A 15000-nucleotide genomic window follows, 5' to 3' on the forward strand; every position below is an offset into this window, starting at 1 on the left:
CATGAATCAATACACCACCACACCCTGAATTGATACACCATCCACACACTGAAAAATACACCCTCCACAACGTTAATTAACGCACCCTCTACAGCCTGAATTAGCACACCATCCACACCTTGAATTAATACACCCAATACACCCCTAATGAATGCACCCTCCACACCTTGAATTAACACACCCTCCACACCCTGAGTTAATACACCCTTCACACCTTGAATTAATACACACTCCACACCTTGAGTTAATACACTCAATACATCTTGAATTGATACACCCTGAAAAATACCTCGTCCACACCCTGATTGACACACCTCAATCAACGTACAAGTCTCAGGTAGAAAGTAGGCTACGAAACCCACAATCAATTACATCCCAGTCCTCACACATTCACACGACGTGGCATTAGAGAAGAGACTCTGAACTTTTCCTCGACAGATCTATTCATTTTGGCGAATAAATGGTTTCCAAGGGGTTTGCTAATCTGGTTTGACCGGAGGCCCAGTTTCTGACATTTTCTTTAAAGTGAAATGGGACGATTCAGTTATTTTTTTTTTTTATTTATTCGTTACAGTGACGAACGAGGGTCTGATTTTGGTGGTTTGTTAAACGAATAGGGTTTTGTTAGGTTTTTTATGTTTTTATTTACTTCTTTCTTTTTTATTTTTAGTTATTTTTATTTATTTTGTTTATTTCATTTTTAAAATGTTTATTTCCGTCTTGGGTTTTGTATGGCTGTTTTGTTTGAACAAGTGTGTGTGTGTGTGTGTGTGTGTATTTTTAAGGGATGTTTTGATACTGTTGGAGACGAATGTATAATATTTAAATAAACTGTTTTTATAATTTTTTTTGTCTTATTTGGAATAAGCAATACGATATATCATTTAAACTACAACTATACAATACACTCATTTGTATATATATATAGTAGATATATGATATATATATATCAATAGATAGAATACTATATATATTATATATATAATATATAAATATATATATATACATATATATATATATATCTATAAAATATATCTATACAAGATATATATATATATATATATATAGTCCATATATATATATATATATATATATACTGTATTACATTAAATGACCATCCTACCATGGAAGCCCCAACCACTCTCCTCGAGGTCGTGACTGCCACCTATTCATAACTAAAGCTAATGACCTCACAAACGAGAAGAAGAAGAAGAAGAAGAAGAAGAAGAAGAGGAGGAGGAGGAGGAGGAGGAGGAGGAGATTAATGTATTTCTGAATTACGATTATTCCTCCATACGCCTGAGTGTATGTGGTAATTCCTGAAATTGCCCGAAGAGCTTTTGCAGTGACTAATGCTGGTGAGCTCTTTGTAAGGAGCCGTAATCGCTCTCCGTGAAAGCAATAGAAAGCAATGGAAAGTCGTGTCATTTTGGAACTCAGGATAATTTTCCCCCTCTTTGTGATAACGCCTCCCACCAGCCTTTGCGCCAAATGATTTGCTAAGATATTCGGACGTTGTCATCTGCAATTTGAGCAATTTCACTCACTTCACTTTGGAATCATCTAGTCCCATAATTTTCGTGTCCTCCCGGGCTATAGTAATATATGCTAAAAATAGTAGCATTATTTACTACAATTGCAGCACTTTTAGCTACAGAATTTGTTAAGCAGAAGTACCAAGTCCATGATTTTTGTATATTGTGCTTCTTTTGTCGACATGTTTCGACCTCCTCGTAGGTCATCTTCAGGACGAGATAGCAGAATTCCTCTGCTAACTCGTCCCGATGATGACCTGCGTGGAGGTCGAAACAGGTCGACAAAAGAAGCATAATACCCGAAGAACTAGAAAAAATAATAATGATATTAATAATAAAAATGATAATAATAATAATAATGGCATTACTAATACTACCTTTGCAACAATCCTTTCAGTTTGACTATAATACTAGGTAAAACAGCATCCATAATTGTCATGGCATTACAACTACTACCACCTGAAGTTTTATACAATTTAAAAAACATATTAGTATTCCTTTACTTTTTAACTGTTGACAAAATATATTAAAATTGATCATTTATTGCCCAATATTATCGTGGAATTGTAAGGAAAATTGAGAAGATTCAGTACAAAATGAAATCGAATGATGCAGCCATTTTGCATAATAATAATAATAATAATAATAATAATAATAATAATAATAATAATAATAATAATAATAATAATAATAATAATAATAGTAATAATAATGTTCTAAAGGGTCCACAATAATACAGTGTTAAGAGTCCGCGTATAATTTTTTTAAGACTATAAAAAACTTTCGAACCCTTCCCTGGGTTCATCTTCTTGGACTGAAGATGAACCCAGGGAAGGGTTCGAAACGCTTTTTGTAAAGTCTTAAAAATTATACACGGACCCTTAACACTTTGTATTATTGTGGACCCTTTAGAACATTAATATACTCTCGCGATAAAGAGTTTTCCATAATAATAATAATAATAATAATAATAATAATAATAATAATAATAATAATAATAATAATAATAATAATAATAAGAGGCATGATTCAGTGGCAAAAGCCCTCCACTGGAGCCTGTGCAAGAAACATCAGCTACCTTGCAGTAATAAGTGGTACGAGCACCAACCTGAGGGAGTGATAGAAAACGATCACGCAAAGATCCTCTGGGACTATGGTATCAGAACGGATAGGGTGATACGTGCAAATAGACCAGACGTGACGTTGATTAATAAAGTCAAGAAGAAAGCATCACTCATTGATGTCGCAATACCATGGGACACCAGAGTTGAAGAGAAGAGAGGAAAAAAGGGAAAAATTTGGATAAGTATCAAGATCTGAAAATAGAAATAAGAAGGATATGGGATATGCCAGTGGAAATCGTACCCATAATCATAGGAGCACTAGGCACGATCCCAAGATCCCTTGAAAAGGAATCTTAGAAAAACTAGAGGCTGAAGTAGCTCCGGGCCTCATGCAGAAGAGTGTGATCCTAGAAACGGCACACATAGTAAGAAAAGTGATGGACTCCTAAGGAGGCAGGATGCAACCCGGAACCCCACACTATAAATAAATACCACCCAGTCGAATTGGAGGACTGTGATAGAGCAAAAAAAAAAAAAAAAAAAAAATTATAATAATAATAATAATGTTTAATTCAATAATTTGAACCTTTGATAATAGTAATGATGGTAATAGTATTATTATTATTATTATTATTATTATTATATTATTATTATTATTATTATTATTATTATTCATAACATTTTAAATCAGTCATTTAAACCATAGAGAAAACAACAACAACAACAACAACAACAACAACAACAATAATAATAATAATAATAATAATAATTAATAATAATAATAATAATAATAATAATAATAATAAATAATAATAAGGAAATAGATACCCTAATCCAGACTGTAAGGATTGTATCTGGGGACATCAGGATGGAGTTTGGAATAGAAAAATGCGCCTTAGTCAACATACAAAAAGGCAAAGTAACGAGAACTGAAGGGATAAAGCTACCAGATGGGAACAACATCAAACACATAGATGAGACAGGATACAAATACCTGGGAATAATGGAAGGAGGAGATATAAAACACCAAGAGATGAAGGACACGATCAGGAAAGAATATATGCAGAGACTCAAGGCGATACTCAAGTCAAAACTCAACGCCGGAATATGATAAAGCCATAAACACATGGGCAGTGCCAGTAATCAGATACAGCGCAGGAATAGTGGAATGGACGAAGGCAGAACTCCGCAGCATAGATCAGAAAACCAGGAAACATATGACAATACACAAAGCACTACACCCAAGAGCAAATACGGACAGACTATACATAACACGAAAGGAAGGAGGGAGAGGATACTCAAGTATAGAGGACTGCGTCAACATCGAAAACAGAGCACTGGGGCAATATCTGAAAACCAGTGAAGACGAGTGGCTAAAGAGTGCATGGGAAGAAGGACTAATAAAAGCAGACGAAGACCCAGAAATATACAGAGACAGGAGAAAGACAGAAAGAACAGAGGACTGGCACAACAAACCAATGCATGGACAACATGAGACAGACTAAAGAACTAGCCAGCGATGACAATTGGCAATGGCTACAGAGGGGAGAGCTAAAGAAGGAAACTGAAGGAATGATAACAGCGCACAAGATCAGGCCCTAAGAACCAGATATGTTCAAAGTACGATAGACGGAAATAACATCTCTCCCATATGTAGGAAGTGCAATACGAAAAGTGAAATAAACCATAAACCACATAGCAAGTGAATGCCCGGCACTTGCACAGAACCAGTACAAAAAGAGGCATGATTCAGTAGCAAAAGCCCTCCACTGGAGCCTGTGCAAGAAACATCAGCTACCTTGCAGTAATAAGTGGTACGAGCACCAACTGAAGGAGTGATAGAAAACGATCAGGCAAAGATCCTCTGGGACTATGGTATCAGAACGGATAGGGTGATACGTGCAAACAGACCAGACGTGACGTTGATTGACAAGGTCAAGAAGAAAGTATCACTCATTGATGTCGCAATACCATGGGACACCAGAGTTGAAGAGAAAGAGAGGGAAACGGGAAAAAAAATTGGATAAGTATCAAGATCTGAAAATAGAAATAAGAAGGATATGGGATATGCCAGTGGAAATCGTACCCATAATCATAGGAGCACTAGGCACGATCCCAAAATCCCTGAAAAGGAATCTAGAAAAACTAGAGGCTGAAGTAGCTCCAGGACTCATGCAGAAGAGGTGTTGATCCCTAGAAACGGCACACATAGTAAGAAGAGTGATGGACTCCTAAGGAGCAGGATGCAACCCGGAACCCCACACTATAAATACCACCCAGTCGAATTGGAGGACTGTGATAAAGCTAAAAAAAAAAAGAAAAAAAAAAAAAAAAAAAAAAAAAAAAATAATAATAATAATAACAATCATCATCATCATCATCATCATCATCATAAAAAAGCCACTGAAACACAAAACGACAATAATAATAATAATAATAATAATAATAATAATAATAATAATGATAATAATAATAATAATAATAATAATAATAATAATAATCATCATCATCATCAGAATAAAAAAGCCACTGAAACACAAAACGGACCAATAATAATAATAATAATAATAATAATAATAATAATAATAATAATAATAAAGCCACTGAAACAAACAAAACTACAATAATAATAATAATAATAATAATAATAATAATAATAATAATAATAATTCTGTAAATTGACCAAGCAAAGTAATTCTCGTCACCTTGGAAAGCTATTGCCGAATTTTTGCAAAATGTTCCACCCACACTCACACATAAACCCACAGGCCATTTCGTCACCGGTGCAATATAACGACAAGATTCTCCGAGAAAAGAAGAGATTGATGTTTTTAAAGATGATTCCCCAGATGGGAAAGAATGAAAGTTATTTTTGTAGTTTTTTTCCTAGCTTTTATTTTCCTCCCCCAAACCAGCGATGGAAAAACTCATAATAAAACTTTCGCAATATCTGCAGCGGCTAGGGTGCAGTGTTTTCTGCATCTTATTCCTGTATGCATGAAAAAAAAGTTCTGCGTTCCCGGCTTTGAAATTTATCCCCAAACTTCTCATTATTAAAGTTCTTTTATAAAAAAAAAAAACACGCACACACACACATGGGCGCAGGGGTCGAACTTTGCGTGTCAGGTCGAACTGGCTAAAGTTTTTATGGGCGGAGCTAAAATATGCAAAAATGAAAAGATATTCGTAAGTGATTTAATGTATGAATATACTCAGGGAACAGTTTTTTAAAGATATGTTTTTTTAGCCTTTGCCAAAGGGGATCTCATGTCAGGTGAATTGGCTGGGAAGTTGAAAAAAAAACTGCTTTATGGTGATCGTAAAGTTGATATTTATCTTACAATGTTCAAAAAGGATTTGAGTTATTTTTTATTCACAAAAACAAAGAAAGTCTTGCATGTAGAAAATTCATGTTTTGCCCAAATATTTCTAATATCATTAATTAATTAACAAACTTAAAACTCTTTATGCACTTTAATAGAATTTCGTCAGACTTTTTTTTTTTTTACCAAAATAGTTAAATTCATCTTTCTTAATTATGTTTTCTAATCGAACTGACTTTAATGATGATACTTGTTCAGGTAGAATATCTACATCATAAAATCTGAATTTTCATCCTAATTCTCTCTCTCTCATTTTGTACATATACATTCATACATATAATATATATATATATATATCTATATACATATATATATATATATATATATATATATATATATATATATATATGTATATATAAATAAATATATGTACATACATACATACATACATACATACATACATAACATATATATACGTGTTGTGTATATATATGTATATGTTATATGTATATATATATATATATAATAATATATATATAGTATACATATATATATATATATACTAATATATATATATATATATATATATATATATATATATATATAAAAGAACGTCGCGTCCTACCTTTCAAAGACCATCAAATAATGGAAAACCTTTCAAACGAATTTATTCACAAAACATCACCGCTGATTATTCTGTCATCAATACTTACGAAGTCAATAATTTACCGGACCAATCTCAATTTAACGAAGTAGCAATAAAGAAATATCGCTTTAATTTTCACTCCGTCATTCCCTATACCGAGGACAGAATTGGTAGTCTTGTAAAATATATAGTACAATGAGGTTTAAAGTGTTGGTTATGGTATTATGTTCGATGACATACAGGCATACACACGCATACACACACACACTTATATATATGTATATATTTCTATATATATATATATATATATATATATATATATATATATATATATACATATATATATGTATATATATATGTATATATTTCTATATATATATGTACATTTATATATATGCACATTCATACATGCGTACACCCGCAATATCTAATGGAACTATTTAAAGCACTATAGCAATCAGCAGATATAAAAGGAAATAGTGGCCAGTATTAAACTACGAATTTCAATTTGGACCACTCAGCACGAAAGGTACAAAATAGAGAAAGGTCAGTGACTCTGGACCTTGAAATGTATTGACGTAGCTTGTGTACTACAGAATGTACTGATAAAAATTCTGAAGAAATCTGAACGCACTAAAACTAATTACAAGTTATAATCCTTACATTGGCTTTATATCCGCCAAATACAGGTCATAGGTCATAGCTGTAAAATACAGCTGTAATTTTACAAAACTCGCTGAAATGAGAGTGTGTCTTAAATTGTCAATACTAATTATGATTACGAGCTAATTAAAGTATGTGTCCAGTCGTCTTTCTTTGAAAAATAAAAAATAATTTTCTAACTATTATCGATTACACTAAATGAAGAATTGTACACTAGTTAAGTGAGGAATTTGACACCAGTTAAGTTACGAATTTGACGCCAGTTTAGTGAAGAATTTGACAACAGTTTAGTGAAGAATTTGACACCAGTTAAATGAAGAATTTGACACCAGTTAATGAGGAATTTGACATAAGTTAAGTGAAGAATTTGACACCAGTTAAGTGAGGAATTTGAGACCAGTTAATTGAAGAATTTGATACCTGTTAAGTGAGGAATTTGAAACCAGTTAAATGAAGAATTGGACACCAGTTAAGTAAGGAATTTGACACCAGTTAAGTGAAGAGTTTGTCGCCAGTTAAGTGAAGAATTTGTTACCAGTTAAGTGAGGAATTTGTCACCAGTTAAGTCAAGAATTTGACACCAGTTAAGTGAGTAATTTGATACCAGTTAAGTGAAGAATTTGACACCAGTTAACCATCAAATGTTACAGAAATTCACTTAATTGAATGGGCGTTATTGTCAGTAAGGTAAATTACGATGGTTGTGGGGTTCTGTAACTATAATAATTATATTATATTCAAGTTATATTTGTGCAATTATGGAGAAAAATAAGGAAATTTTTTAAAGATATTTATAGAAAAATAAACAGACTAAATATTTATTTTTTGGATGATTATTAATTAATTTTCATTAGTCATTTATATTTTACTGGAACTAACAAACAAACATCAACACAAACACACACACATACATTTACTTATATAAATTTTTGTTATTTACGAAATATAGGCATGAGAAATATACATTTACCCTTGAGTTTTTCTAGGTTTGTGCAAATGCACTCAGTGGTCTATGGCCCATCAACCTGTGGTCACAAACACATGATCACATTTATACATACATATGTTTTTGTGTACGAAATATACACATTGGTAAGCTAAACGAACACAGGCACTCACCGTTCTATGACCCTTAAACTTGTGGTCACAAACACAAACACATCCACATAAACACTCACATACATTGACACACATACATATGTTTTTATTTACGAAATATAGACACTGGAAAGATATATTTAACCCTGAGTTTCTGTAGGTCAGTACACTCACTATTCTATGTCCAGTAAACCTGTGGGCACAAACACACATCCACAGCAAGGCACAACAAACACATTTACATACATACATGTTTTTTTTTAAATTACGAAACGTAGACGTTTGGAAGCTAAACCAACAGAGTCATTACGTGAACCACCCCAAGTGAAGCTCTCTCCCGAGCTTCACTCGATCGAACCCGAAGGAGCGCCAGAAATCAAGGAGTTTAAATTCATTTAAATTCACTTAACGCTAAGAAAAGCAATTAGGGGAATCTAATTACAAAGTGAGGAACAAGAAGAAGAAGGAGAAGACCGCCGCTGTTACCCCGTCCGTGTGTACGTTACGAACAAGGCCTGGGAGGGAGTTTGGGGGGTAGGAGGAGGAAAGTCTTAATGCCTGATTAGCGTACCGTAATGGATCTTGGGGAGAGAACTCGATTTTCCCCGAGAAGATACAATGAGCTAAAGTCTGCTACAAGGCGTTGTCTTCTTCTTCTTCTTCTCTTCATTCCCTTTCACCTTCCATTTCCACCGTCTGGGACTATATTATCTGTATCTACACTACGAGAAGTCGAATTTTGTCTTTACCTTCTAATTTCTATCTTCCTCTTCTTCTATATTCTTCTTCCTTTTTCTTTTTCTCCATCCCCCAATCTCCTCCTATTCATTCTCTTTAATCTTTATTCTTCTTCTTCTATTCATTCCTTTTCATCTCCCATCTCCACCGTCTAGTACTATTTTCATCTGTGTCTACACTACGAGAAGTCGAATTTTGTCTTTACTTTCTACTAACTTCTCTCTTCTTCTACATTCTTTTTCCTCTCCTTCTTATCCATCCCTTAATCTCCCATTTCCGCCATCTGGGACGATCACTTGTCGAAATTCCCCTTCTCCTCGAAGCCAGTCGATCTGGCAGAACCGCGAAGTCGAGGAAATTCGAACCGCATTACGAGTCGAGAGAATAATTCTCCTCGTCGTCGATCTGGGGGAACTGAGAAGTCGAATAACTCGTCCTAGCCATTAGAGGAAACGAGGACTTCACTTCTAAGTAAAGAATCGTTTCGTGGACCTGAGGGGGAGAGAGAGAGAGAGAGAGAGATGAGAGAGAGAGAGAGAGAGAGAGAGAGAGAGAGAGAGAGAGAGAGAGAACAGATGAAAAACGACGGTGATCTTCAGTTTGCTATTAGCGTTACGTTAATGAGGGAATCAGCAGCCAAGAAAAGAAGAAGAAGCATGAGAGAGAGAGAGAGAGAGAGAGAGAGAGAGAGAGAGAGAGAGCCTTGACTATAGTCGTGTCATGAGGATTGTCGTCTTGATGATTCATAAATGTGCAATAGCAAATATCAAATGATATCGAAATCATATCTATAAGACTAAGGATGAGGGTTTAAAATCTCTTATGGATGTATATATATATATATATATATATATATATATACATATATATATATATATATATATATATATATATATATATATATATATGTATATATATATATATATATATATATATAAGATATATATATATATATATATACACATACATACAATATATATGTATAATATGTAAATATATATATATACTATATATATATATATATATATATATATATATATATATATATATATATATATATATAGAGTTATGATTTATTTCTTATTACATTAAACCCTTCCGCCACCTGTTCATGATGCTTTCATGTTAAAATATTAAGAAAATTAAAGCAGAAACTGTTCTAACATTATAACTTTCCATTTCAGTTCACTATATAAAGGCTCAATGAAGTCTGACGCACCCCAGTGAGAAACCTTACTAGGACAGTAATGATGTAATCGTGTGTGGTAGAAAAAAAAAGACTTGCTAACTTCTAGAGTGAAATCTTAACTTAAGAAACATACGATGGACGATGAAAACTTCTTCATGAGGAAGTTGTAGGAACGTAATTCCGTTGACAAAGGTGAAAACAACAAAACGAGATAAAACACAGAAAAAAAGGAAAGGAAAAATCCACAACAATGAGACGAAAAGGAAATTTTACGCGGGTACTCGATCACCGTCAAGTCCTGAACTGACACTGAAGATTCTACCGCGCTGTAAACAAAACAACCCATTGCGAGCCCAAAGACAGACCTTCTTCTTCTCTCATTTTTTTTTGAGGTGACATGGAGGTTCACTTGAAGAAAGCCATCGTCGTGTTGCTGGTTACGTTCTCCTCGGCGACGTATGATTTTGGTGAGTTAGATGAACCTTGACTTTGCGCTGATTTGCATAGTTTTCGAGTGATATTAGTCTGGTTAAGTATCTAAGAAATTTAAGATAGTAGCATTCGTTGGACACATGATTTTGGAGAGTTATACAGGGTGTCCATAAAGTCCCAGTACCATGACAAGTATTTCTTGAGCAGAATGGTACTGGGACTTTATGGACACCCTGTATAAGCTTGACTTTGTGCTTATTTTGACTGGATTACGAGTGATGTTATTCTGTTTAAGTATCTACAAATTTCTGGAACTATACTATTAAAAAAAATAATTTATTCTACCAAATTATTGAATTAGTACTATAAATCTCTGTTTACTGAAGAAAGACAAAAGTCGGAACTTGGAGCTTAGTATAGCAGCTAAAATGTTTGAATATTTTTAGTCAGATAAAATCAAGTTTTATGAACAAACGTTCAAAACTAATGCCTAACACGGAAGAAACAATCCAAGGTTCTGTGCTCGTCATCGGTTAACTGTGAATGATTCTCTAATGTTTATTTATGGATACTTATGAATTCTGACGTTCTGTTTTTCCAGTAGTGAAACCAGAGTTTGGGGAGAAGGCAAAGGACCTCAACATAACCGCATATGTTGGACAGACAAGCAGACTACCGTGCACTGTGAAGCACCTATCGGGGAAGAGGGTAAGGTAGAATTCAAACTTACTTCAAAACTATACTCTGTTTATTTCCATCTGTCCACCCGCCTGTGGTGTTTGCGTATGGTAACACTGCCTCCCGGGCTTTAGATAGTTACGCTATGTGTAAGTTTTAGGTAAATAAAAGGATATCTGGGTGTACACTTGCAACTGATACGTGTTTTAATTATTTACTGTATGCGAATTACACCGTTAATATTCGAAATAGGATATTGTTATTATTGTTGAATGCAAGCTGAATGTAACCATCTAAAGGCAGGGACGCAGTGTTACCATACACAAACACCACACGCTGCAAACATTATTATGGCAGGAGAACCAATAACTTTAACATTTAAGCTCAGTCCAGCTTTGACTTTTTAGGGGATAACAATCTTCATTATTCTTTAAAATCATCGAAGCTCACGTGGTGCACTGTAGGCATTACTAGGTGTATGCTGCGTTTTTTATGCCCTTAACTGCATCAACTTTGTGAGCCTTTTATTTTACCTCCATTCCTGCTCGCTTTCTTTAGTCTGGCTGTCCAACCTTTCTGACTATTACTTCATAGTGAACCTCAAGGGTTCTTTTCTTTCTGCATCTCTTTACCTCGCTGTTCAACCACTCTAACTCCCACTTTTCACTGTCTTAAGAAGCACAGAATAACTTGAAGTGCCTCAGTCGGAATGTCCTTAATTAAGTGCCTCAGTGCTTGGCTTGGCAGCCTGATTTTCATAAAATCACTTCAAAGCGTCATTTCTCTGTCTGTAAGGATTTTGCAAAAGGATAAAAATCATATCTCCATACGTCACACGCGTCCTTGAACCCCATGATATATCTTTCAATAAAAAAAGGATATCCATCACATTCTTCAGGGTTAAAAGTATCTTCTTTACGTTCTCCAGTCGTTAACAGATATCCCCTCAGGCCAAGACCTTTGTATAAAAGTGAAAAGTCAGGTAATAATACTCCTGGATTGTCTGGGTAATTTGATCTTCAGATCTGCGCAGCGGGTCTGCGCAGTGACGTCACAAACCTCGGGTTTGCTTTTGAAGAGGGGCGTGGCTGAACTGTGTTGATTTAATTTATACGAGATTACGTGAAGACGTTGTGCTGGGTTTGCGTCTATTTGTTAAAGGAGAAGAAGAAGAAGAAGAAGAAGAAGAAGAAGAAGAAGAAGTACAACAACAACAACAACAACAAGTTTTTCATCGCATACCCTGAAATCTTTGACGAGCTTGGAGACGAAGAGTCAACAACAAAATGAATTAACTAGAAGGCTACAAAATAAAACAAATGGTAAACTAAATCAGCTAGAAGTGAGAAGTAAAGTGTCTAAAAAAGATGCAACATTACAACAACCACGAACAAGAAATCACACGGCCATTTGCGGTCCTAATCACCAAATCACGACCAATCATAACAGCGTAAAACCGCGTAGACACTGACTAAATGCACGTATACGTGGCACGGCTAGGCTAGCTGAATGTCTCTCGCTAACAACGCCACGCCTCTCCAGCAAACTCATGATTCTCAGAAGCCGTTTCCCTTGAAAGCAGTCACGCTCTGGCCTCCTGAGTTATGGGTCCTCAGTCACGGTTTAGACTTTGGAACTGCCTGCATTTCACCCCCCTCCCCCCCTGTTCTCTCCTTCCTCCATTATTCCTGCTTTCATGATCCAGTTATGCATAAGCAGAGTTTACCTGAGAAAGTTGCGTTTTTTGTGCTGTCTTTAAGATGGGAGGTTTAGTGCCTTTAGTCTTGACGTAATGGATTGCTGGGGTCTTCAAGCGGGAGGTGGGAGATATATCTTGTTCTGATGGAGCACAGTTGGGATGAGTAGGCCAGGGAGAGAGAGAGAGAGAGAGAGAGAGAGAGAGAGAGAGAGAGAGAGAGAGAGAGAGAGAGGTGAACTATATAAAAAATTTATTGAATATTTCAAGGAATAAAATCATTACTAAATCATACGCGATAATGATATGATTTCTTACAAGAATAACAAAATCCCATCTATATATATATTTTAATATATATAATATATAGAATATATATATATATATTTAAATATATATATATATATATATATATATATAATTATATATATATCTATATTAATTATATATATATATATATATTATATATATAAACAAAAGCAGATGGATCAGTGAAATCGTCCATCAAGTAAATGAAAAAAAAAATTCTACAAAGAAACCAACTGTGACCTGAAACTATGAAAGGAACAATTGCCAAAACTTTGGAAAAGAATGAAAGCTAAAAGTTCTCTTTCTCTCTCAATAGCGAGAAAGACTCGGGTTATTCTCGGATACGAACAAGAGAGAGAGAGAGAGAGAGAGAGAGAGAGAGAGAGAGAGAGAGAGAGAGATGAGAATGAATGTTGCACTGAATACTGTGTTGCTAATTTTAGGTAGTAAACTTCACTACCATGAGAGAGAGAGAGAGAGAGAGAGAGAGAGAGAGAGAGAGAGAGAGAGAGAGAGAGAGAGAATGAATATTCAAGGTCACCTTCTCTAAACTGTAGTAAACTTCACTAACATGGGAGAGAGAGAGAGAGAGAGAGAGAGAGAGAGAGAGAGAGAGAGAGAGAGAGAGAGAGAGATGTATAATCCTGTTAAGCAGAGACTGATGATTCTTATCCCGTAGGACATTAATCAAAGGATAATCCAGTAGTATCCTTTCATATTCAAATCCTACTCACGTCAATCCCTTCTTCTCTTCAGGTATCCTGGATACGCCAACGGGACCTACAGGTCTTATCCACGGGACGCCACACCTTCTCCACAGACCTGAGGATATCAGTCCTGCCAGGGACGAGATTTAAACTCCGGAGGCCGAGGGACCTCGTCCTCCAAGGGCATCTCCAAAGCCACGTGTCTCAAGGGGCAACGAGTGAGTCACCCGGGTATCCTGCAGTTGGCGTTCGGGAGCTGAAGACGAGTTCGTTCATCTGGTTCGATCCGCAACTCGAAGATGAAGAGAAGGAGGAGGAGGAGGAGGTCAGGGAGCTGCCCGAGAACTTCGTCGCCGGGATCACGTCCAGGAAAAGTTTAAGAGACTCCGTGGTACTGTCGGATGAGGCAGGGCTTAGCAGAGGAGGGGGAGATGCCCCCGGAGGCCGTCTGTCTCCCAGGGACAAGAAGAAGACCAAACGGGGCAGGCGAAGTATACACCACTACAACTACAAGAGACAGAAGAAGAACTACTGGTTCAAAGAAGATCTGCAGTGGGAGGTCCTAGCTCCCCAGAACGATTACTATGACTCCCCTTCGTCCCCAGGGGGCCAAAAGAGGTCCAAAAAGGCCCTCCTGCCCCCACAGAGCCACAACAACCAGGGATACACCCAACTGCAGTCTCTGCAAGCTCTGGGGGCGCCTCCATCCTCCACGAGGGGCCAGGCTAAAGAACAGAACGAGGCGCTGAAGAAGGAGACCAACCCTATTGCCATCTACCCGCAAGGGCCGATCTCCGTCGCCTCGGACTCGAAAAACCTGAAGCTGGCTCCTAATTACATTGATGGGGTCTGGGAGCCCGAGGATTACACGTTGCAGATCAAGTACACGAAACCCCAGGACGCCGGGACGTACATCTGCCAG

The 15000-nt window shown here is 36.0% G+C and overlaps 1 protein-coding gene across 2 annotated transcripts in view; it reads left to right on the plus strand.

Moving 5' to 3' along the window:
* Positions 1 to 15000, plus strand: part of LOC135213130 (uncharacterized) — a 65783-nt gene that overhangs the window by 44009 nt on the left and 6774 nt on the right. For both annotated transcript variants that reach the window (XM_064247044.1, XM_064247045.1), the window contains exons 2-4: positions 10252 to 10723; positions 11290 to 11396; positions 14128 to 15000. The exon at positions 14128 to 15000 is cut by the window's right edge and continues 49 nt beyond it. In XM_064247044.1, coding sequence (XP_064103114.1) covers positions 10654 to 10723; positions 11290 to 11396; positions 14128 to 15000 — 1050 coding nt within the window. In that variant the 5' untranslated portion in view covers positions 10252 to 10653. The remainder of the gene's footprint in view (positions 1 to 10251; positions 10724 to 11289; positions 11397 to 14127) is intronic.

This window comes from Macrobrachium nipponense, chromosome 42 (assembly GCF_015104395.2).
Source record: "Macrobrachium nipponense isolate FS-2020 chromosome 42, ASM1510439v2, whole genome shotgun sequence".
NCBI classification, from domain to species: domain Eukaryota; kingdom Metazoa; phylum Arthropoda; class Malacostraca; order Decapoda; family Palaemonidae; genus Macrobrachium; species Macrobrachium nipponense.